Below are 26807 nucleotides of genomic sequence, written 5' to 3'. Positions count from 1 at the left end.
CAATTCTTTTTTTTTTTTACCAAAGCCAATTAACCTACAGACCTGTAAATCTTTGGAATGTGGGAGGAAACCAGAGCACCCAGAGAAACCCCACACAGTCATGGGGGGAAATGTACAAACTCTGTGCAGACAGCACCCATAGTCAGGATCTCTGGTGCTGCAAGGCAGCAACTCTACCAATGCCCCTGTGCATTAAATATTAGCTCAGCCACCAATGCCCACATCCCTAAAATGATGCCATTTTATTAATGTAGTTCAAAGAACCTCATAAAAGCAATAAACTGCTGCCAATATCAATAATTTCAACCTATCAAAAATAAGATTAAAGACAATTAACTTTATGTTCCATTACAAGATCACAATTGAATTTCTAACATTCGTTTTACAGCTTTTTCATTAAGGATGAAACTATTGCAAGCTGGAGATCAAATGGTAAAGTGGTTACCTAACTTTACACCATTTCTCTTCCTCCAGGTATTCTATTGGCATTTCATACAAGTCAGCCCCGAAAAACGAATGGAATGGGAAGAATTCTTCGTCGTGGGTATTCTACCGAAGCAATAACAATTTTGCAGTCAGACACAGTGGCAAAGAGATGTCAGTGGATGCCAGCCATCAGCTGCGCAGGCTTGGCGTCCTACTCGACTACGATGGTAACACGCTGTCATTCTATGATGCCATGAACGCACATCACCTGCACACTTTCGACATCTCCTTTGTTCTGCCTGTGTGTCCCACATTCACAATCTGGAACAAGTCGCTAATGATCTTGACGGGGCTTCCTGTACCGGACCCTTTGGACTGCTTGGAACAGCAGCAGGAGTGCATTTGTAGACCCCAGGAATCTCCGTACATGACAGGTTTAAAAGGCACTCAATAAAAGGCCAGACCGAAATAGGAACCCACCCCTCCATGATTCCTCAGTCGTCCAAAACAAAACCAGCTATTGCAGACAGGGCTGGGCTATGCCCTCTCATTATAGTACAGGATCCGCCTTACACAACATAGTGACTACTATTGTATTGAATTTATAAATTATTTATGTTGAATATGTTTGCAGATAATCGTTGGAGAGATAATGTATTCCAAATGCACTTTCAAGACATGCTTTAAAAAATTATGAAAAGCTGTTTTAAGTCAAAGATGGAAGATATATTAAGTAGTTCTGAAGATGTGGTTTCCTCTGTTTCAACACCTTCTTGCATTGTACATTAAATCCATCGAGCTTTACAGAGGCTGGCACAATTTGTTGTTCTTGTTTGCTGAGAGAATCACGCGCCTCATGGAGTGAAGCTTCTGACTGAGCAAAGAGAAGGATGCCAACCCTCGTGTCACAGCAATAGAGCTACCGCCATGAAGAGACCTTCAGTAGATGCTGCAAGATGACAGATAATGTTTCCAGAAGAGGCATTTTCAGAGAGTGCTTGGGAGCAGAACCCATTGCCATCAAGTCATCTTGATGTACTTTGTAAATTCATTATCTTGTCGTCTTTGTATTGTTTGTGATTGAAGAGATGCAGCTCAAGGATTTGTACAGGAGCCACATTCGTGCTATGGAATTTTAAACTGTGTATGTATAAATGTTATAAATATTTAAAGAAAACCTGGCTGATTTCACCCATTTTGAAACGAGGGGTCGTTTTCCAAGTTTGTGATAATTTTGATAATGAAGAAATACCAAAACGCACTGAGATACAAGTGGAAAGAAGTGTGTCTAAAGTGAAGCACTTTGAGGTATATGTTGATTGATTGCAAATGTAGACATCTCACAACTAATCAGCTCACCCAGCTCGTTCTTCACGTTTCACCCTTGCAACACGATGGAAGGTGTAGGAATCTCTCACAGCTGGAGGGGCAAGCTCACCTATCGCTTGTTGATACACACCTGATATAACTAAAACAAGTTATACCTCATGTTGAATGTTTAAAATCAAATGCATACTGAAATAATGGAAAACATGACATGTGCACTTTGCATGCAAGCATTCAATAAAATAATCCATATAACAGACCACTGGAAGGAAATGATCTCAACTTAAAACTTATGTTAACTCATGTGGCTTTATCCAGACTTGGGTTTATATCAATATACATAAAATTGTATGTATATTTTACGTAGATATACATAAACGTATATGTACATTTATATACGTACATATATAAACGTATATACTCCATATATAGGAGTAACTCAGTGGGTCAGTCAGCATCCCTGGCGAAAAGGAATAGGTGATGTTTCGGGTCAAGACCTTTCTTCAGACCTTGCGTTTCAACCCGAAATGTCACCTATTCCTTTTCTCCAGAGATGCTGCCTGGCCCACTGAGTTACTCCAGCTATTTGTGTCTATCTTCGGGTTAAACCAGCGTCTGCAGTTTCTTCCTACTTACATAAAATAGCCGTGGAAGTACAGGCAGAAAGTCCAGTAGTAGCATTTAAAAACTTTTATTCAAGCACAACGATTATGTGGCATCAGAGCAAAGCATTAAAATATCGGCAGACCTTAATATCATAACTAACAAGAAACTGGAACTGTGACTAAAGGACTGAACAATAGATAATAGACAATAGGTGCAGGAGTAGGCCATTCAGCCCTTTGAGCCAGCACCGCCATTCAATGCGATCATGGCTGATCACTCTCAATCAGTACCCCGTTCCTGCCTTCTCCCCATACCCCCTCACTCCGCTATCCTTAAGAGCTCTATCCAGCTCTCTCTTGAAAGCATCCAACGAACTGGCCTCCACTGCCTTCTGAGGCAGAGAATTCCGCACCTTCACCACTCTCTGACTGAAAAAGTTCTTCCTCATCTCCGTTCTAAATGGCCTACCCCTTATTCTTAAACTGTGGCCCCTTGTTCTGGACTCCCCCAACATTGGGAACATGTTTCCTGCCTCTAATGTGTCCAATCCCCTAATTATCTTATATGTTTCAATAAGATCCCCCCTCATCCTTCTAAATTCCAGTGCATTCAGACTGAAGACTGAATGTGACGAGAGACAAAAGGCACTCAGCTAATACTTTCATAGAACAGACGCAGAAGACACAGCTGAAAAACAAGTTTCCTTATCTATATTGGGTTATTGATGCCCTTTGAATACAGCTATCCAGGATGAAAGCCGCAGGGGTTAAATTACTGTGCAGATGGCTGACACTACTCTACTTCACAGAGACACAGCTTTTGCAGCCCTTGTCTAATCAGAAACAACAATCCTGGGAGTCTCACACCTCGTAATGTGCAAGCTCCTACATCCCCTTCCCATGCCATAGACGCAAGGAAGGATAAAATATCACCTTAAATGCTGAGAGAAAATGTGTTCTTCTGGTTATTTATGTTTTTACTTCATGAAAATTAACAAGTGTCTTTCAAGTTCCAAAGTAAAGGGTATAATCATGCAGAGTAGTCAGAGTAGATAGAGCTCCGAAGGATAGCGGAGTCAGGGGATATGGGGAGAAGGCAGGAACGGGGTACTGATTGAGAATGATCAGCCATGATCACATTGAATGGCGGTGCTGGCTCGAAGGGTCGAATGGCCTCCTCCTGCACCTATTGTCTATTGATACAAAAGATGAATAGCAAACGTGTAAAAAAAAACAAGGTGCCAAGGTGGCGCAGCAGTAGAGCTGCTGTCTTACAGCACTTGCAGCGCCGGAGACCCGGGTTCAGTCCCGACTAGGGTGCTGTCTGTACGGAGTCTGTACATTTTCCCCGTGACCACGTGGGTTTTCTCCGAGTTCTTTGGTTTCCTCCCCCACTCCAAATATGTACAGGTATGTAGGTTAATTGGCTTGGTGTATGTGTAAAATTGTCCCTAATGTGTGTAGGATAGTGTTAATGTGCGGGGATTGCTGGTCAGCACGGACTCGGTGGGCCGAAGGGCCTGTTTCCACTCTGTATCTCTAAGCTACCTCTAAACTAAACTAAAGTGACATACTGTCTGACATGGAAGGGTGAGTGCGGTCCAAATTAAATCAAGTTATGTTCTTCAGATGAACGTTCTCTCTCATTGCAATTTATTTTTCCTCATTGAGGATTAAGTTTGGATCTTAGTTCCAAGAATTAAGTCTTAGTGCCGAGGAACTTGCCACTTAGGAGGGTCCAACATTTGAACTGAACTGATTTTGCATAAAAAACAGCATAAAAAAATAATCAGAAGCGCTAGACAAGTCATGGCAGGGCTCTGATAGAATGGAAAGTCCTTACTCATAACCAGTTCAATAATCAGAATTGCTTTTGGGTGCCTAGTCTGAGGGAAGCACTCTTTTATCAAGTATGGTTTATCCAGAGGTTCACAGTTCAAGAAAATGAAAGTTTTTATCAAAACCACATTTCACATCAAAAGAAAAGGCACAAAGTGCTGGAGTACCTCAGCAGATCAGGCAGCATCTCTGGAGTATATGGATATGTGATATGTTTCGGGTTGGGTTCCTTCAGAATGATTGTAAGTGGAGCAAAGAATGCTGGAAGAAAAGAGGGGCAGAGCAAAGCATGGCAGGTAATAGTTGACCGCAGGGGATGGAGATTTCAGAGGCAAATGGAAGGACAAAGGCCAGAGATAAAGAAAAACAGAAAAGGATGAGACAAAAGGATTGAAGAGTTGCGAATTGTGAGAAAGCAAAGTAGGATGAGGGGAGAAATGAGTCCAGATAAGTCACAAGAAATGAGGAGAGAAAGGGGGTACTGTGGAGGTAAAAGGTGGGGGGGGGTGGGGTTGGGATTATTAGAGGTTACCTAAAATTGGAGAATTCAACGTTCATTCCATCGGGTTGCAAGCCACCCAAGTAGAATACGAGGTGTTTTCCTCCAGTTTGCGTGTGGCTTCCTCTGGCAATGGTGGAAGCTCAGGACAGAAAAGTCAGTACTGGGTGGGAAGGGGAATTAAAATGGTTAACAGCTGGGAGATCCGTCTTTTACTTCATTGTGCAATATTTTAATAGGTTGTATTCTCTCAGCAGGGGATTTTTCAATCTTTTTAAACATCCTTCGCTGCCAAGAGCACCCAAAGTTGCCACAAAATGAATGGCATTATCCACCCCCAAACCTTAAAGCTCAACGCTAATGTGCAGCCACTTCAGAATGTGATGCCTTTCACATTCTGTGACACAATTATTCAAATATGCAGCATTCATAGACGCAATTATTCAAATATGCAGCAATGCAGTGCAATGCCAAGCAAATAATTCAGAGATTGAAGAGTTGGGTAATAGGAGTTATTCTGGTCAGCAATGTGTCAATACTGCAAGATGTTTTTTTGGAGTTTGGTGTTGGGGAAATAAGTGTATTAGTTGGAGACAATGCCCAAGAATAATTACAGTTTGGCACATTGAAGACCATTTCAGCCACCGGCAATTATCAGAACAATGTAGACGAGTGGGATAGACAACAAAAAAAGAAGTATAGTAGACATGGATCTGGCCTGGGATCAACTTGGGTCAGTAACGTGATAAGAAGTGGGTTTGGAATTGGGATGAGAGTTGGGGAGAAAAAGAAGAGAAGTAAAAGTGGGTAAAGTCAGGTCATTCAAAGAAGGATGACATGCCAGCATAAGACTTGCCTTCCTGAGGGAACAAGTCTAACACTATTCTATGTTGGCCACTTCTGGGTCAACCTGATCCTATTTCCTTTATAGTGCACCTGGAAACTGTATCAGATGCCCAATTACAACTCACCCCAGAAAAGAGAGTCAGATTTCCAGAGTGCCAGGAAATAGTCCAGAAATGGCTATTCTCACTGATGGGGAGTCTTCAAACAGGAAAAGATTTAAGTGGACAATATTGCACTACTGCATAATGCTGCATTCACCTGCCCTAACAAAGAGGCACTGGAGTTTCCTCTTTAATTGCTACAGTGGGAAATAACAGGAGATAGACCCAAATGTAATAAAATACTGGTATGCCTATGTCAAGTAGATATTTAACTAATGGACATTTGCGGGACATTATGCTGCTCTGCTCACCTCAATGCTGGCAGTAGAACTTGGAGGGCTACTGAAATACGTTTCATGCAGGTTAGAGCAGTTTTAGTTTAGTTTAGAGATACAGTGCGGAAACAGACCCATCGAACCCTGCACCAACCAGCGATCCCGCACACTAATACTGTCTGACACACACGATAGGGACAATTTTACATTTATACCACGCCAATTAACCTACAAACCTGCACGTCTTTGAAGTGTGGGAGGAAACCAAAGATCTCGGAGAAAACTCACAGGGAGAACGTATAAATTCCGTACAGGTAGCACCCATAATCAGGATCGTACCCAGAACCCAAGTCTCTGGCGCTGTGAGGCAGCAACTCTACCACTGCACCACAGCTCCAAAATACTCAACGACTAGCTTCTTTAAGAGCTTCCTTTCAATGAGACCTTGAAGCCTCATGAAGTGAATTTATTTTGTTTAGTTTAGAGATGGCCCTTCGGTCCACCGAGTCTGCACCAACCAGCGATCCCTGCACATTAACACTATCCCACACACAATAGGAACAATTTACATTTATATCAAACCAATTAATCTACACACCTGTACGTATTTGGAGTGTGAGAGGAAACCGAAGATCTCAGAGAAAACCCAAGTGGTCACGAGGAGAACATACAAACTCCGTACATACAGCACGAATCGAACCCGGGTATCTGGTGCTGCAAGCACTGTAAGGCAGCAACTCTACCGCTGTGCCACCGTGGGTTTATTCTTTTCAAACAAAACATTACATGATAAATGTATAAACCCATGAGCAAATGTTAGTTATTAAGTAACTAGTCACATAATGCTAAGAAAGATTTTGCAAAGAGTTAGCTCTGATCTTATATAGTGATAACCAGAACAAGTGATAATCTCTAAAAATTGAAACGCAATCACAACAAACTATTCAGCATGAACTACATGTTGATGGGCAAAATACCGACAGACTCAGGCATTTAATTCCATGTTTCAGAATTTTAAGCAGCAAATTGCAATTACATCAGAGGCATTGTGGACACTATTTAAATCACTTGGATCAAATTGATAGTGGAGCTGGACACCATCAAAATCAGCCGGATCAGTTGAGATAAGAAAGGACTCAAACCTGAAAACCAGAAATTAGATTTTTTTAAAGATTAGAAACAATTTGATTTGGTTAGCTGAAGAATGGACAACTTTCAAGAGTGTCAAGAGTATTTAATTGTCATAAGCACCAGGACTACCTTTTCAGTGTCCATCTCCGAAAAACCTATCTGCAACAATCCACTGCTTGCTATTATTTATACTGGCTGTTCTTATTGAGTAAGTCCACTTGGAAGAATTTTTTCAGATTATTTAGAGTTACCTGTTCAAGAAAATGATGCTTCTGCAAATGCATCACCATCCTTGCACTGTTTTATTAGTGTTAAGAAAATTGGGAATAGTGATAGATTTTATTTTAAAATGTGAAAACTTGCATATTTCTAGCCATAGGGTTTTATTATAGTGCATTACCGTGAATTATTTGAAGGGGAATTGTCAAATCTAGTTATTTTGGAAAATCCCCTTTATTAATCCCAACCAACTAGAAAATGCTATATAAAGGGTGAACAGCAGTATTAATTGGGAATAAATCAGAGTAATAGCAACCTGTAGACTCTATTCTACAGATTATTAATTGGTCTCACTAAACCAAACAAAAATAGCCAAATCACCATGCTTATGAATGTAAAGTGAAGATACAAACTAAGATTTGTAACTAAGCTAAAATTATTTGGCATCGTTAATGGTTCTTGATTCACCTTTGTTTTAAAGAAGCCGTCGGGCAGCACAGTGGCATAACAGTAGAGCTACTGCCTTACAGTGTCAGAGACCCGGGTTCGATACTGACTACAGGTGCTTGTCCACATGGAGTTTGGACGTTCTCCCTATGACCTGCATCGGTCTTCTCCGAGATCTGTTTTTTTCTCACACTCCAAAGACACACGAGATTATAGGTTAATTGGCTTGGTATAAATGTAAAATTGTCCCTAATAGACAATAGATGCAGGAGTAGGCCATTAGGCCCTTCGAGCCAGCACCGTCATTCAATGTGATCATGGCTGATCATTCACAATCAGCACCCCATTCCTGCCTTCTCCCCATACCCTGCTATCTTTAATAGCTCTATCTCGCTCTCTCTTGAAAACATCCAGAGAATTGGCCTCCACTGCCTTCTGAGGCAGAGAATTCCACAGATTTACAACTCCCTGACTGAAAGTTTTTCCTCATCTCTGTTCTAAATGACCTTCCCCCTTATTCTTAAACTGTGGCCCCTGGTTCTGGACTCCCCAACATTGGGAACATGTTTCCTGCCTCTAACGTGTCCAATCGCTTAATAATCTTATATGTTTCAATAAGATCCCCTCTCATCCTTCTAAATTCCAGTGTAGACAAGCCTAGTCGCTCCAGTCTTTCAACATATGACAGTCCCGCCATTCCGGGAATTAACCTAGTGAACCTACGCTGCACGCCCTCAATAGCAAGAATATCCTTCCTCAAATTTGAAGACCAAAACTGCACACAGTACTCCAGGTGCAGTCTCACTAGGGCCCTGTACAACTGCAGAAGGACCTCTAATGTCTGGGGATTGCTGTTCAATGTGAACTCGGTGGCCCGAAGGGCCTGTTTCCGTGCTGTATCACTAAACTAAATATATTAGATTCTTGATTAGTACGGGTTTCAGGGGTTATGGGGAGAATGGGGATAAGAGGGAAAGATAGATCAGCCATGATTGAATGGTGGAGTAGACTTGATGGGTCGAATGACCTAACTCTGCTTCGATCACATGAATATCAGTTGAAAACACTGGTAAATAATTAAAAAACACTAGTAATTCTAGTAATATTGCATAAGCAGATACCTTTTCACACTAGGCTTAACCAACGAGTTTCATAGAATTTATTTGTTCTTTTGATATTCAGTCAAAAGACACAGTGACAAAAACTGTCAACAACTCTTGGAATAACTAAACTTTCCAAGCACTTGATACATAAATGAAATCAGCAAATTTATAACGATCTCTCCAACAATTAAATCTGACAATTAGATTAATGACTAAATTCCATGAGTGCTGTTGCTGTTTAAAGAAAGCATCACTTAATTGTTCTGGTGTTTCAATTGTTTAAGACAGCAAGGCCATCTTAAAGGTAAGTAGAAGGACACAAAATACTGGAGTAACTCAGTGGGTCAGACAGCATCTTTGGAGAACATGGGCAAGCAAATTTTTGGGTTGGGACATTTCTTTACACTGATTGCGGGGAGAGGTGAACAGAGAAAACCTGGAGAGGGGTGAGACAGGGTAAAGTGTGGCAGGTAATAGGTGGACACAGTTGAGAGCGGTGGAGTAGGTTGTTAGGCAGATGGTTGCAAACTTTGTGTCTTGTCTACTGTTCCTTGTTTCTCCATTTTAAAAGTAAGCAGCCATATCTAGTTGCCAGATTATAGCAGTAGATGAACAGAGGAGAGCCACCATTGTATTTAGCCGTGTTCATAAATGGACCAATTTCTGACTTTGTGACAATGGTTAAGAAACAATGAGGGAATTAAATGTTCCTTCTAAATGCACCCGAGCTATTGAAAATGTTTAAAAAAAAATACCCTTAATATATCAAACCCAAATCTCTGTCACAGATCGTTGTTCGATAATTATTCCTTGAGCGTACACATTTCACGAAACTTCATTAAATCAGACTTTCATACAGAGAACAGTGAAATTCTAGAGGAAAGCCACTGCATTTGGTAATAAATTGGGAAATAAAAAGCATGGGAGATGGTGAATTTCAAATTTGTGCTGCTTAATTACATATTGCAAAAGAGCTGTTCACAACAGAGTCAATTAGGAACGATAAACAAGGCAACAAATCACTGAAATTGCAAATGCAACAATCATTGGGCCAGTATTTGGAAATGACAAAGTATAAGTTTATTTTTAAAAAGGACTTCATTAGTGAATTCCAACAAGTACAAATAGAAAATACTGGAAATAGGCAAAAAGGTCAACAACACAAAATACTTGCCATTTTCTCCAAAGTTGAAATGCTGATTACCGTCCACCATTTTCTATTTCAAACTTCCACCATCTGCATTTGTTTTCCCCTTTTTAAAATTGGTTATAATATATTTTCACAGCATAAGATTGCACAACTTCCTGCAGTATGTCTTGTAAATTGCTTCATCTTCTCACAGGTCACCCTAACCTGTGCAGAAATAAAATCATTTCCAGTGGCATCTTGTGTCCTGAAGTGCACTGAAGGCTTCCCTTCTATAGGCCCAGCAAACTGGGAAATTTGGACTGCAAGCAATTCTCAATTACATTTGCAAAACAAAAAGCAAGCATATTGCAATTCTACAAAACACATGTCTTCAACCACTATTTTGTGCGGTTTGCAAGTGTAGGGCAGAAATTGCAATTATCAACATCATAAAGTGAAATAATATTGGGGATATTGAAATAACACTGTCAGCAGTTAAAAACAGCAACTTATTTCCATCCTTGGATGGATAATATTTGTATCACAGCTCAGTAATCAGTTGAAGAGTGTGACATATATGTGCAAACTTTTGTCAGTTAAATTTCACTGCAAACACATTTCTTTTGAAGATTTTAAACATGCCAAGATCTCAGTTGCAAAAGATCAGGCAAAACATGACTTCATACCAAAAACTAATGTGCTGCTTAGTCTTCCTCTCCAGAGGCCAAGCTCAAAACTTACTGGCATTAGCCGCACTTGCATTTTTCTGTTTTTTTGGAGGGCGAGGAAGTTGGAAGAAACAGAGGTCGGTGAGTTTGGTATCGAGAAGTAGGTGGAAGGCAGTGGTGGGGGTGGGGAAGGAGGGAAGTGTGGGGTGGTGTTGACACAAGGACCTGGGCACATTTCTTTCCTTTACTTGTAGGTCTTGAGGGTCAGTGTTGCAGGATTCGGACAATATGGTCCTGGCTGAGACCAGCGACATGCTCCAAATTTCCCATCAATGCTTTAAAAAAATTCACAAGGAATGAGAGCACATGTGCTTCCCAGATGACAGAAATAGTGTTAGGGTTGCAATTCCTACCCACAAAAGGAAGCACCTGGTTAAGTCCCTAAGCCAAACTGGAAAACAATTGCAAATGTGATTTACTCCAGACTAAACAAATCATCCAAAATAAAACACGCAATACTGAAAAATAAAAAAGTTGGCATCCCATCTCTCAACAAAAAAAATATCCTATGCAAGTATTTGAAATCTTTAATTCAAGGTATATTTCAAATAAACATCTTCATAGATTCAGGTTAGCAGTTCAAAAGAAACTCCACAACAATGGTAGGACAACAAGTTTCTGAAAGAGATGTCTTCACCCCATCCAAACCAAGCAGATCAGGCATTCCTCACCATTGAAACTACTCCTGTTGCTGTTTGTTCTGTCAACAAGACGCACTATGGCAACATGTTACAACTCTAACATCACTCATCCAAAGCAGAAGGGCAAGGATAGCAGGCATGTGGCAACAGCACCACCTGCAAGCTCCCTCTGGATCATCCTGACTTCGAAATAGATTGTCATTGTTCTATATCCATCAGCTCACAATCATAGAACTTCCCATCTAACATCAACAACTGTGCAAGCACCGAGATTTACCACACAGATTTCAGTCGGTAGTTCACCATCCCCTTCTCATTCAGGCCATCAAATTCAGGCTTGCCAGCAGAATCTGCACCCCACAAACAAATTGAAAAAATGTAGGCTTGGAAACATTGACAGGAAGATAGGAAAACAATTCATAGATGACTCGCACGGTCCAGGCCAAGGCATTTTTGCTCTTTTGTTTTAGGAGTTTACACATAAACGTAAGAGCCAGTTTCCCAGACAGTCACTAGTTAGGAAGCCTTGTATCAGATAATCATGGGTGCAGTGTCAATCATTTAAACTGTGAAAGGATGAAAACCTGTAGTAATTGAAGCTTAACTCTACTGAGGGCCTTCCAGCAGATTTTTAAAATGTAAATATTGCTTTTTAATTTGTCACATACTAATCATCATTACGACTTAATGACTAAAGTTAAACAGCACTATTTCGTTCTCTGGCCACGTGTCCAGAGGTGCTTACGGGTATATTTTTGTCTATAAAAGAAAACACTGTTTCTGGGTCATATGATTATGACACCACTCTTACCCTTTTCACCAAATTATCACCAAGAGGTTACATATGAATAGAATCCAATTCAGCTACTCCACTAATCCACTCCCTATCTATTCCCTGTGCTGGTATCTGTCAAAAGGTGGTACTCTTGGGTAAATACAACCCTGGGGGGAAAAAAAGATTGCTAGGCCATGTGGGTCCAGTGATTAAACAGACAACAAATTGCACAAACTGACAGTAAGTGAATTGGCCTGTTGTGTTTTATCAGTGTGCATGCAGTTTGTAATTGGAATAGCATTTCTAATTGACAATGTGATTAAAGGCTTCCAGCTGTTTACAAAGCATGCCATATAGTGTCTGGAAATTGTAGTACAGTTCTTAATTAAGTGGCTGTTTAAAAAATTTAATTTACTTTGGTTTAACCACTGCATTCTGACTAGTAATACTTAAAAAAACAATAATATCATTTAAAAGAATGACATTAATAAGTGAACTCCTGATAAGAGATGCTTTTACACACTAATGGGTACAATAACAAAAATAGCTTTGGTTCTACATCACAAAATTACAATGAGCAGACATCCCAAAAAAATATTGAAGTTCTTCCCTTTAATGGATACATTATTGAATGTTATGTTTGTTAATGTTTTTAATTATATAGTGGAGAAAATGTAGATGAATAAAGTACAATAATTTTTCCTGAACCACAGAGAATTCTTGAATCGCTCTGACAGTGCTTTCAAATACTATTAGAGATTTGACTATGTTTAGAGTACCAAACTTTCTTATGCTAGATGTTACTCTTAGCTTTGAGCACAAAGCATTTAAATAGCCTGCCATTTCCTGGACTAGTTTTGTATTCAATATTTCTTAATCGATGCAAGATATTACAAGGTTACTGTGTTGATTATGTGTGTGACTGACTTAAGTCCTTTTCACTACCAAAGACTTGTCACTGGAACTTACTGAACTAAGTACAAAACTGCACAGCGCAGTGGTAGAGTTGCTCCCTTACAGCACCAGAGACCCAGGTTCGATCCTGGCTATGGGTGGTTGTACAGAGTTTGTGCATTCTTCCCTTGACCTGTGTGGGTTTTCTCCGAGAGCTTCAGTTTCCTCTCACACTCCAATGATGTACAGGTTTGTAGGTTAATTGGCTTGGTATAAAAATGTAAAAATTGTTCCTAGTGTAGGATAGTGTTAATGTGCGGGGATCGCTGGTCAGTGCAGACTCAGTAGGCCGAAGGCCTGTTTCCACACTGTATCTCTAAACTAAACTAAACTAAATTAAACAAAGTACTATCACCATTTTATTTTGGGGAGTGACACTTCCGTCATACCTCAGAATACTCTAAATACGCAGGGAAGATAACAGCAATTCAATTTTGGAATTTCAACGATCCTTACCACAAAACAGACACAAAACACTGGAGTAACTCAACGGGACAGGCAGCATCTCGGGAGAGAAGGAATGGGTGATGTTTCGGCTCAAGACCCTTCTTCAGGTTATGAAGGTAAGCTAGCCAAGAATATAAAGGAGGATAGTAAAGGCTTCTTTAGGTATGTGAAGAGAAAAAAAATAGTTAAGACAAATGTGGGTCCCTTGAAGACAGAAACAGGTAAATTTATTATGGGGAACAAGGAAATAGCAGACGAGTTGAACAGGTACTTTGGTTCTGTCTTCACTAAGGAAGACACAAACAATTTCCCAGATGTACTAGGGGACAGAGGACCTAGGGTGACAGAGGAACTGAAGGAAATTCACATTAGTAAGGAAATGGTGTTGGGTAGACTGATGGGACTGAAGGCTGATAAATCCCCAGGGCCTGATGGTCTGCATCCCAGGGTACTCAAGGAGGTGGTTCCAGAAATCGTGGATGCTTTGGTGATTATTTTCCAAATGTTCTATAGATTCTGGATCATTTCCTGTGGATTGTAGGGTAGCTAATGTTATCCCACATTTTAAGAAAGGAGGGAGAGAGAAAGCAGGGAATTATAGACCAGTTAGTCTGACATCGGTGGCGAGGAAAATCCAAGGCCAGTACATCCTTTAGATATGGGGCCAAGATCTGCTCACAATATTCCAAATGTGGTCTGAACAGCAACTTGTAAAGCCTCAGCAGTAGGTCCATGCTTTTATATTCTAGAAATGAATGCCAACATGGAATCTGCCTTCCTCACTACTGACTCAACCTGCAAATTAACCTTTTGGGAATTCTCCCTTTCTACGTCCAATTTCTGAAAGTTGGCAGGGGGGGGGGGGGGGATTATAGAAGGAGTCTAGTGACAGAATTCCAATAGAGATTTAAATGCTGCCGTTTGTTGTTTTCCAAATCCATACCAATCATTGAATAATTCTAGTTCCAGCAGCTACGACAAAGTGTGGCGCAGTCAAAAGGCAGGAAAAAAGAAGTGTTGGCTTACTTTAATTGAAGCAAAGAAACACATACAAAGCACTCAGGTAAAACTTTACAAATGCAATGAAGTACATTTTGCCAGAGTTCTCTCCTGATCAGTTGGAGCACACATAAAAAACACAGGAACAGTAAGTGTGGAATAAACAACCTTAGAAAGAAGAGAGAAAATGTGGGAATTTAGAGGATTATATGTAGAGGTTGCACTTGGTTGGAAATTCAAGCATGAATTGTACATGATTTCACAATCATTAGCTTAAAGTAGTTATTTCAGTTACATTTTCCGCAAGATAAACAAGAAAAACCCTATTTCCATGATGCAATCATGATGGGAACTAAAGGTTTGTTCTTGTTGACAAAAGTATCCCGAACAATGTGTTTATAATTAGACCATATAGCAACAAAAATAAATTGGTCTAACCTAATAACAATGCATCTATGATTAGATCTCCTGCATTCTTGTTATTAAATTGGTATTTCCTGTTGTGTTCCTGTTGTTCCGATTACGATGGTTAGGTCACGCTGACCTACATTGGTTAGGCAGGGGTCAAGTTATGCCTTTATTATTTGCATCTATATTTTAAAATCTCACTTCTACCTCAACACACTACCCAGACAAAGGTTTCCATCCAAATAGCTTTGGAGATCTACTTTCCTGAAATGTTAGGGTGGCACAGTGTCGCAATGGTAAAGCTGCTGCCTTAAAGTGCCAGAGACCCGGGTTCAATCCTGACAACGGGTGCTGTTTGCATGGAGTTAGTATGTTCTCCCTATGACCATGTGGGTTTTCTCTGGATGCTCCAGTTTCCACCCACACTCCAAAGACGTGCAGGTTTGTAGGTTAATTGGCTTCGGTAAAATGATCAATTGTCCCTAGTATGTTGGATGGTGTTATACTGTCTCAGTGTACTACTGTTATACACTTGTACTGTATCTGAGATGCTAATCTAATATGTATCCAAGTGCCTATGTATAGTAGTAGTCTGAAGAAGGATCTTGACCCAAAACGTCACCCATCCCTTCTCTCCAGAGATGCTGCCTGACCCGCTGAGTTACTCCAGCATTTTGTGTCTGCCAATGTATAGTGATTCTTGTACTGAACTGTATACAAAATTGAATTTCATTGTACCTTGGTATACGTGACAAATAAAGTACCATAGCATACCATAGTGTACGGGGCAATCACTGGTCATCACGGACTCGATGGGCCAAAGGGCTTGTTTCCGCCTTTAGCCTTTTAATCATTCACCTCTTATGGCAGCTGGACATTCAAGTGCTTAAAATGCAGAACTAAACTCCTTAAACTGTATCAAAAAGGAAATGCTGTCTGGAAAGAGGAACAATTAGGCTATCAGGTCAAAGACACTTCTCCAGAACTGCCTCCTCAAGTATTTCCAACACTTAAACATTTCCGATTTTCATCCTCTGGCCATTTCCTTTTTCTACTTCTTTATCTAAAATTCAGAAGCCAGTTAGCCTACTGACCCGCATCTTGTGGGAGGAAACCAGAACACATGAAGGAAACTAATGCAGACGCAGGGAGAATGTGCAAGCTCCACACAGACAGCACCTGAGGTCAGGATTGAACCTGGGTCTCAGGAACTGAGAGGCAGTGGTTCTACAGTGCTACACTCCAGCAACTTCCTCGTGTCAATCAGCAACACCATGATCTCACAATCACAAATATTCAGAGAGGTTAGCATCGACAAGAACCTTAAGTGGACGAGCCGGCTAGCTACTGCAATATCATGAACCAGGTCAAAGCTGGATATTCTGCAGTAAGTGACTCACATTTTGCCTCCTCAAAATCTTCCATTAACTAAAAGGATCAGAGGTATGATAGCGTATTTAGTTTAGAGATGTAATGTGGAAACAAGCCCTTTGCCCCATCACCCCCCCCCCCCCCATCACCCTCCCCCCCCCCATCACCCTCCCCCCATCACCCTCCCCCCATCACCCTCCCCCCATCACCCTCCCCCCATCACCCTCCCCCCTTAGCCTCCCCACTTCCCCCTCCCTCCCACCACCGTCTTTAGGTCAAAATCCTAGAACACTCAACACACTTTGAAAAAACTGTCACCACATTCCACAGACTCAAAGCAGATTATTGCCATCTTCCAGGAAATTAGTCAAGAGCAGCACATTTAAAATGCTAAAGAAAATTTATAGGGCATCCAAGGCCAAGATAAGTATTTATTATGTGCTTTCTATGTAAAAATGGACTTTCCCCCGTCAGAGAAGGTTTCTGCATTCATGATATACTGAGGGCGATTTATTGCTTTGAAATGAAAGGTTTCAGAGATTTGTACTCATCTCACTCCTAAATGGATTATCCATGAATAAATCTTCCATTGCTTTAATTACATAACATTCCACAGGCCTATAAGGATTTTGCCTTAAATCTGTTGCTTCAACTTTGGGTCTCGCCAACACATTCTATAATTTACAACAAAGCACGTTTGTCTGAATTACATCAAGTTAAATCTATAACCTTGTACATGACCAATGGGATAGTATATGGCTGTGTTAACAATTACATTTTAACCACAAGCTACACAGAGAAATTAACCTTCTATCACATTCCCTCCTCAATTAAAAGGAGGTCAAATATTAGGGTAGCGCAGCGGTAGAGTTGCTGCCTACACTGCTTGCAGCGCCAGAGACCCAGGTTCTATCCCGACTATGGGTGCTATTTGTACGGAGTTTGTACGTTCTCCCTGGGACCAAGTGGGTTTTCTCCAAGACCTTCAGTTTCCTCCCACACTCCAAAGACGTACATGTGTGTAGGTTAATTGACTAGTATAAATGTAAAATTGTCCCTAGTGTGTGCCGGATAATGTTAATGTGCAGGGATCGCTGGTCGGTGCTGATTCGGTGGGCTGAGGGGCCTGTTTCCACGTTGTATCTCTAAACTAAATTAAACTCATCAGACCAACCAACTCAGTCTAAAATTGAGGAACTGATTGAAGAATACACTTACAAATGAATTAACAGCGATAAAGTTATACAAGTAACTTGCAATATCCCCTCCCCTTCCCAGTTCTCCTACTGTCTTCCTGTCTCCACCTATATCCTTCCTTTGTCCCATCCACCTGACATCAGTCTGAAGAAGGGTCTCGACCCGAAACATCACCCATTCATTCTCTCCTGAGATGCTGCCTGACCTGCTGAGTTACTCCAGCATTTTGTGAAATAAATACCTTCGATTTGTACCAGCATCTGCAGTTATTTTCTTATATTACAAATAGCAGACATCATTTCAATTGAAGATGCAACATTTTTATAAATCATGCAAAATATACAGCAGGTAATTTCCTCCTGAGAAATCGCTGTTGACCAGCTAAATGTGAAAAGAATCTGCTAGAAAAGGAATTTAAAATCTTCAGGGTAAATATTCAGTTTATTTTTAAAAGAAACATATTTCCAACATCTCCAAAAATAGGTTTTACCACCCAGCTGAAACACACGTTCTTATAAGCTATGTTAACAAATAGCCAGGCACATCCCTTAATAGTCTCAAGGGTATCTGAAACAATACCTACTTGACTGCAGCAAGATATCTAGGTTGATTCATATTTTAATACATTTAGGGCTGCATTGTTGCAGGGAAGGAACAGAAATGCACCAAGGCGGAAGGAATAACCAATGCACTAGGATGTTATCACCTCAGGAACAGCACCTACAAAGTACAACTGACCCACATGCTGCCTGACCCAATGAGTTAATTCTACGTTTTGTTTTTGGTTTATAGTCTCTGCAGTTCATTGTGCCTCTGTTTTAATTTATGGATTGCATGGTTTAAGCACAAACTATGTGTTATTGACCCACATTCACTTGCAGTGTAAGGTATGTAAAAATACCTACATGGGCGGCACAGTGGCACGGCAGTAGAGTTGCTGCCTTACAGCACCAGAGACCTGGGTTCAATCCCGATTATGGGTGCTGTCCTTATGGAGTTTGTAAGTTCTCACTGTGACTGCATGGGTTTTCTCTGGGTGCTCCGGTTTCTTCCCACACTCGAAAGACTTACAGGTTTGTAGATTAATTGGCTTTGGGAAAATTGTAAATTGTCCCTAGTTTGTAGGATAGTGTTAAAGTACAGGGATCGCTGGTCAATCTGGACTTGGTGGGCCAAAGGGCTTGTTTCCACGCTGTATCTCTAAACTAAACTAAAAGCTAATTGAGAATTATTTTATTACTATTATTAATACTTTACCAGATTGTGCTCCTAAAATGCAAAACATTTTGTTTATTCTCATTCCTTCTAGGATTTCAGCTTTGACGTAAATGCAATCAAAGTTTATCTATAGATTGCTGATAAGTAGTCAGAACTTTCTTACTATAATCCATCATGAAAGCTGACAATGCAAGACCCAGGACTAATTTACAGCAACAACAATAGTTCGAAGGAGCAAAATAAGTATTTTTAACAAAAAGAATCTGTATCTAAAATAATTCATAGCTGATATCATCCCTGAAGACATTACACAACATCTGTCTGAATTGATTCCAATAGCAATGTTTTATTAGCATTGATCACACTGTTAACAAGGCAAGCATGTATATGCAATTAGCTAGTGTGAGGTGATGGCATCATCAAGGCTGTTAATTTGCCAAATTGGTCTTGCTGCAAACCTCACACAACAAATTAAATTGACATTGCCTAATAATCCTATTAATACAAATCAGAATCTAGGCTATTTAATTTAAAAACAGAATTAATTCAAGGCTGCTGATCTCAATTGGGGCAATGATGCGTGAGCTATAATTGGCTTGAGTGTCTTAAGGGTAAAAAAACAAGAGAAAAACAGCTAATTTGCTTGCTCCCAATTACCATTTAGTTGCATGTGTACTTAATTGAGCAATGATGCTTGCTATGATCAAAGTCTTTATAAATTTAACCTTCAAAGTACAGTCCAGCACTGATTTTGAAAGGAAAATTAGATGGATTCCAAATGGATTTTAAATTAAATGAAAACTATGAAAGTATTTTTTTCAGCTTTCTTTAATATACTTCATAATCCAAGATAAGGTTTGTCATAGTTATGTAAAATAGAACAGGTTCAATTCCATAACTTAGAAATATAGATAGTAGGTGCAGGAGTAGGCCATTCGGCCCTTCAAGCCAGCACTGCCATTCAACATGATCATGGCTGATCATCCACAATCAGAACCCCGCTCCTGCTTTTTACCCATATCCCTTGATTCCATTAGCCCTACGAGCTATGCCCTATTATATTTTAGAATTGCATCTCTGGTAGGTTCTTAATTTCAGTCCTATAAGGTAGATGAAATGTTACCATACTCTTAAGAATATTTGTATTCGCTTGCCTGTTAAAAATACAAAACCAATACTTTCTAAAGCATATTAACCTTTGGCATCCATTGTGTAACTACATAAGTGAGAATACCAATCTGAGCTAAATTGCACAAGTATGTTTTTATTAGATTCAATTGTGGTCGCTGGAATGAAACGTCAGGGACTATGAACATCCTCTCCCAAGTACCCTCTTGGCCAATGTAAAGTCCTCAGAAAAGTAGATTGAGGACTGAGGGCAAGACTGCTTTACCACCAGGGACTTGAGGGAATGTTGTGTACTCTGTTTCGCAGAGATCATAGTCTCAGATGCAGTGGTCTTGTCCAACTCTGCTCCCTGCACCTTGAACTTCAAGCAATGAAGTTCCGTTCCTTCTACCTTCCAAGGGAATTCAGCTCCATCTGTGCCTGTGGTCTATATCCCACCCCAGGCAGGTGTTCAGCGAGCACTGGAGGAGCTGCAGGCTATGGTTAACAGACAGCAGATGGTGTGCCTCAGTGTCTTCTCCATCATAGCCAAGGACTTCAACAGGGCTAATTTGAAGAAGTCACTGGCACATCTCCTGCAACGCGAGGATCAAACACTCTCAACCACTGCTACTCCACCAACAAAGTTGCCTATCACTCCATCCCTCATCCACACTTTGGAAAATCGGACCACCTAGATGTGTTCCTTCTTGTGTGTAGACAGTGATGAAGAGCACAGCTCCAGCAGTGAGGGTTCTACAGAGCTGGTCAGGGCAGTCAGGGGAAAGATTCTGCCACTGCTTGGTATCGGTAGACTGAGCATATTCAAGGACTCGTCAAGGAACTGAACAATACGCCGTTGTGTATGGCGGAGGAGAGTGTTAGTAGATGGGGATTGGCTGGTTCTACGGTCAAGGAAGAAACGGAGGGCTTCAAGACTATCCTTGTGGGGGATGGAGGTGTAGAGTGACTGGACATCCATGGTAAAGAAGAACAATATGCCAAGATTGTTATCAACTTTATAGGGAAATTTGTGGAGGAGTGGTTCCCACCAGGATCATTGGAGTGTTACCAGAACCGTAATCTACTGAAAATCAGATATTGAGCATTCATGTCTGGTGATACAAATTCATATAAAAAGTCCAGGTATGACCCCGATAAGGCAATCAAAAAAGCAAAAGTGCACTTTTGGTCTGAACTGGAGAATGAGATGGACTTTCGGCAGCTGTAGCAGGGCTTGCTAAACCAAGTGGCAGCTAAAGCAACGGCCAGGCATCACTCTTGGACAAGCTTGAGGCTTTCTCTGCTCCCTTCGAAAGGGAGAACATTGATGTACCTTCTCAAACCCCATGGGCACCGGCGATGTTGTAATCTCAGTCAGCGAGGCCGATGCCAAAAGATCATTTATAAGGGTGAACCTTCGGGAAGCGTCCAGCCACAATGGTGCAGCTGGCACATTCTTAAAACATGCATTGACTGACTGGAGGGTTTGTGGACATCTTTTGAGGTGCCCTTAGAAGATTTATAAATTACTGAGTCCTGAAATTCCCAGCTGCTTTATAAGGACATCAATAATACCGGTGCCCAAGAGGAGTACGGTGACGTCCTCATTGCCTACCAACTGGTGGCACTAACGTCCATGGTGATGAAGTGCTTTGAAAGGGTAATTATAATGCATATCAACTCCAGCCTTGGTGAGGAGCTAAACCGCGGCAATTTGCCTACCCCCACAATATATCAACAGGAGATATGATCTCATTGGCTCTCCACTCTGCACTGGATCACTTGGACAATAAGAACATGTATGTTAGGCTGTTGATCATCAGCTCGGCATTCAACACCATCATCCCCTCTAAACTTAGTGAGCTGGGTCTCTACTCAGCCCTATGTAAATGAATATTTGACTTCCTCATCGACAAACCATAATATGTGCAAATTGGCACCACTTCTTCATCGATAGCCATCAACACAGGAGCGCTTCAAGGCTGTGTTTTCAGTTGACTGCTCTACTCTTCCAATACCTATGACTGTGTAACCAGACACAGCTCCAGCAACATCCTGGATATGAGTGCGCTGGGTCTATCAGTAGGGATGATGCATTTCAACTAGTGCCAGTTTGAAAGTTACTATTATAACAATTATTCATTAACATTTGTCAATTTGGACAGGAAATTACCCTTCTCATCGTTCTTCCAATTAATCTACTAAAATCGCTGTAGTCGTGGCTTGGCTCTATATTCACAGCTGACATAGCTATATTTCCAAAAGCAGGCGATATCTTCTGTGATCAATATGTAACAGAAACACTGATGATCATTTTTGTCGCAAAGATACGGGCCAACGTTTTGGTTTGACGTAATTTTTTCCGAAGTCACCATCAATTAGGTAAATAAAGGATTACTTGAAATATCGAGTGATGGTTGAAGTACTAATTATTGGCAAATCTTAAAATTACTTCAGATGAAAGAGAAATATCAGATGTGAGTGTAAGAGGCATGCTTTAAATAATGGATGCCTGTGTATGTGGACCTCCATTATTTAAAGTCTGTGTGAGTGTATAAAGAGAATAATTTGTGCCTTCCAGCTAATTTACATTTGGCAACTTGAATTTGGTGAAGCAGAAAGCCAACTTCCAACTTTCATTAAGATTGCATTGTTAGTTTTCACTTTATTGAAACAACCTCAGTGTGCCATGGACTAGTGGGATCACATCTGCGGACACATGGTGTCCCCTGATCCGCATATCTCTGCTTTAGTGACCAAATGTTAATCAATGCCAGAGTGTTAAACAATAAATACCTTAGCCTCTCATGCTGGGATCAGAGACGAATCACACGTGATAGGAGCAGGCGAATGAAAAAAGGAGGAAAATAAATTCTGTTAGCCTAACAGGACAAAAAGCATGCAATTTAGTTTAGAGACACAGCACGGAAACAGGCCCTTCGGCCCATCGAGTGCATGCTGACCATCGATCACTCATTCCCACTAGTTTTCTGTTGTCCACTTTCTCATTGACTCCCTACACACTGAGGGCAATTTTACAGAGGCCAATTTTACAGAGGCAAAATAACCTACAAACCAACACTTCTTTTGGATGTAGGGGGAAACGGAGCCCTCTGGAGGAAACCCACATGGTCACGGGAGAGCGTGAAAACTCCACACAGACAGCACCCAAAGTAGATTCAAGCCCGGAGTCTCTGGCGCTGTGAGGAAACAACTCTACCGACTGTGCCACTGTGCAATGTGCATTTTGAACAAGTGCAACAAAATGTATGAGAACCTCTTTGCGAGTGAGATTTAAAGTGAGCTTGCAAATGTTGTCATCTAAAAACACCAAGCTGATGTCTTTGAAATGTTCCTTCCAAAGTTTTCCAGCTCCTGGCATCGTCCCTAATACACAGGAAGCTGTTTGTGGTTGCCAGAGCTCATTCATAACTTATAGAGTAAAGCACATGCTCAATATAGCGCATTTAGTTTTGACGAGCAAATGACAGGTTATATTAAAATAAATATTCAATGAAATGGAAAAGAAAACTCAAATCAAACATTGCTTATGTTCACCTATTAGTCCAGGCTCAAGCCGTCACTACATCAGAAATCGTTTCTGGCAAAAAAAGATTTAACATATTAACCCTGCAGTGACAAGAACAGGGCAAAGATTGGTTACTCTGTGATGAGAAGTTCAGCTCCAAGCTCCTCAAAACATTTCCACTGTCTGCTAGGTTCAGTTCAGGAGTGTGACAGAAGACGTCCTGCTCACCAAGGATAGGAGCAGTTACCATGATTCGTGAAGCAAAGTAGGGAAAGAGCAATTTGTTTATTCAATACCTTCCCCAATTATTCAATATCCAAAGACACAAAGTAACTCAGCTGGTCAAGCTGCAACTCGGGAGAACATGGATTGGTGATGTTTCTGGTCGGGACCCTTCTTCAGACTGAAGAAATCTGAATCAAACCATCACCTACCCTTGTTCTCCAGAGATGCTGCCTGACCTACTGAGTTACTCCAGCACTTTGTGTCTTTTTTTTTGTAAACCAGCATCTGCAGTTCCTTGTTTCTCCAATTCAATATCCTATACTGCTATAGCTGCCTTATCATGGTCTGATCAGCAGAATATGTTCACCATGCACACATCACCAGCATCCTCCATCCACCTGGCCTATTGCACCAAGAAGAACTAGTAGGGATATAATATATTTAGATTTGCATGCAAGCAGCACAAGCTCACCTTATAGCCTTTAGTTGAAGTGAGCAATAACAGGTAGGTGTTACACAAAATTAGTTGCTGCTTCACGGCGCCAGAGACCCGGGTTCAACCCTGACCTCGGGTACTGTCTGTGTGGAGATTGCACATTCTCTCTGTGAGCACATAGGTTTCCGTCCTCACCCCAAAGATATGTGGGTTTGTAGGCTGATTGGCCTCTGTAAATTGTGCCAAGGGAATGGATGTGAACATGCAATAACTTAGAACTGGTGTGATCGATGGCTGGTGTGGACTTGTGGGGCCAAAGTGCCTGCTTCCATGCTGCATCGTTAGACTAAATATGTTCTCAGAAGAGACAAAGATAGTATTAACCACTGTGAAAAGGAGGTGGATTGGATATTTATAATGGTATTCTGGTCTATACCCACAAGGGTTCATGTAAAATGTATACTCTGTCTGGACTTTCATCCCACAGTGGCAGTGTGAGATGGGGCTCCTCATTTCATAGTTTAAGGAACTGAAATTACCATAGGCAAGGATGACAACATTGATGCCTTAATTAATTCAGACTGCTTACTCTTTTGTACTTTACTATGTAAGTTATGAATGAGCTCTGGCAACCACAAACAGCTTACTGCTAACACTTATTCTTTTAGTATATCAGAAACCATTTTACCCGAATGATTCTTTCAGGATTGTATTGGAGGGGAATAAAATCAATCAAAATGTTACACTTATTTAATTTGATATGAATTCTCTTTACTGAGAATAAAATTGAAAATCAACATCCCAGTCCTATGACCTGCTTAATGAGAATCAAGAAGACATGAAAGCTGGAACCTGGTGAGATTTTTGTTCCAATTAAATAAACTCATCCTTACATGTTCTAAGATAAAAGAAGCTATTTAGAGATATTTGCTGATGGTGCCAAGAAACTCATGGTAACTTTGAAGGCAAGGGAGGAAGCGAGGAGAGAGGGGGGGGAGAGAGAGAGAAAGGGGGGGGGGGAGAGAGAGAGAGAGAGAGGGGGGAGAGAGAGAGAGAGAGGGGGGAGAGAGAGAGAGGGGGGGAGAGAGAGAGAGAGAGAGAGAGAGAGAGAGAGAGAGAGAGAGAGAGAGAGAGAGAGAGAGAGAGAGAGAGGGGGGGGGAGAGAGAGAGAGAGAGAGAGAGAGAGAGAGAGAGAGAGAGAGAGAGAGAGAGAGAGAGAGAGAGAGGGGGAGAGAGAGGGAGAGAGAGAGAGAGAGAGAGAGAGAGAGAGAGAGAGAGAGAGAGAGAGAGAGAGAGAGGAGAGAGAGAGAGAGAGAGAGAGAGAGAGGAGAGAGAGAGAGAGAGAGAGAGAGAGAGAGAGAGGAGAGAGAGAGAGAGAGAGAGGGCGGGCGCCAGTCCTTGGTATGCGTGCGTACCCAGGTGGCGGCTCTCCGTCTCAGGACTCTGCGGAGGTATATGTACACGGAGAACCCCCCCAGGTGGCACGCTCTGGCCACGTATTTTTTTGTCGGGGTTGTTGCCTACGGGGGGTTTCGCGGCTGCCGGTGGCGGGCATCAGTCGACCCGCCTTACGGGGTCCTGCCTAGTTTCTATCGGGACGTGCTTAGAGTGAGGAATTTGGTCGTTTTCAGCCGACGTGTTGCTCCACAAAGGGAGGGGGACGTCGTGGCTGCGGGAGCAGCCGGTCCTCACCCTGTCATGGCGGGTGTCGAGGGAGAGGCGTGTGCCTAGAGTAGTTCTGACTGAGCTTACCCCCGCTCCGTCACATTTGCTCATCGGGCCTAGGCTCCGGGATCTCTCCCGGGCGCCGGCTCTGCACAACTTGAGCCGCCTTTCCGAGATGCCCAGCGTGCTGTTTCGTGATGCGAAGAGACGCACACTGTACAGAATGCTCCTGCACATTCTACACCTCCTTGTTTTCGTACACCGCCCTGATACATCTTGGCGGTCTGTGTTACCACCTGAAGACGGGGACGGTCCTCAGTGGGGGGCTCTCTATAAGGGAGTTGTTCCCCTTTACATCGGGGACCTGGGGTGGAGAGTGTTGCACAGAGCGGTGGTGTGTAATAAACTGTTGAGCCGGTTCACGGGCTCGCCGACCGCCTGTATTTTCTGCGGTGACGAAGAGACCGTGTTCCATGGTCTATATGGAATGTGAGAGGTTACTGCCCCTGTACCAATATCTGAAGGGGTTGTTCCTCAAGTTTTGGTTAAACTTTAGTCCTACGATTCTAGTGTTTGGACACAAGGCAGGGGGTGGGGAGGGTCTTTCGGGGGGGTGGGACCTCCCTGTCGGTTTGCTCTTGGGCTGGCCAAGTTGGCCATTCGCGGGTCCAGGCAGCGGGCGGTCGATGGTCCTTGCCAGAGTCGGCTGCCTTCCCTCTTCCGGGCGCGTGTGACCCTAGAGAGGGAACACGCGGAGACCACGGGGACTCTGGAGGCCGTCCGTGGGCGCTGGTCACCGCGGGGGGTTGAGAGCATTGTAAATAATGAAGGCAACATTGTATTATAATGATTATTTGATGACTTGTAACCCCTGAATGTGGTTTTGATGTGATGTATCGTGTGAATGTGCTGAATAAAGTCTTTGAAAATGAAAAAAAAAAAAAAAAAAAAAAAAAAGAGAGAGAGAGAGAGAGAGAGAGAGAGAGAGAGAGAGAGAGAGAGAGAGAGAGAGAGAGAGAGAGGAGAGAGAGAGAGAGAGAGAGAGGATGAGGGAGTGGGAGAGAGAGAGTGAGAGAGAGAGAGAGAGAGAGAGAGAGAGAGGAGAGGAGTGGGAGAGGGAGAGGGGAGAGGGAGAGGGAGAGGGAGAAAAAGAAAGAT

General features: G+C 41.8%; 1 protein-coding gene and 1 long non-coding RNA gene across 6 annotated transcripts in view; one reads left to right on the top strand and one right to left on the bottom strand.

The window, feature by feature from the left end:
* Positions 1 to 1706, top strand: part of mid2 (midline 2) — a 190487-nt gene extending 188781 nt beyond the window's left edge. For all 5 annotated transcript variants that reach the window (XM_078412436.1, XM_078412438.1, XM_078412439.1 and 2 more), the window contains exon 10: positions 475 to 1706. In XM_078412436.1, coding sequence (XP_078268562.1) covers positions 475 to 880 — 406 coding nt within the window. In that variant the 3' untranslated portion in view covers positions 881 to 1706. The remainder of the gene's footprint in view (positions 1 to 474) is intronic.
* LOC144600624 (uncharacterized) overlaps positions 1 to 26807 on the bottom strand; it is a 68833-nt gene that overhangs the window by 9551 nt on the left and 32475 nt on the right. The window lies entirely within an intron of this gene.

The sequence above is a fragment of the Rhinoraja longicauda genome, chromosome 15, assembly GCF_053455715.1.
Source record: "Rhinoraja longicauda isolate Sanriku21f chromosome 15, sRhiLon1.1, whole genome shotgun sequence".
Lineage (NCBI taxonomy): Eukaryota > Metazoa > Chordata > Chondrichthyes > Rajiformes > Arhynchobatidae > Rhinoraja > Rhinoraja longicauda.
Note: the sequence above shows the minus strand (reverse complement) of the source record. Positions and strands in the feature narration are given on the sequence as shown.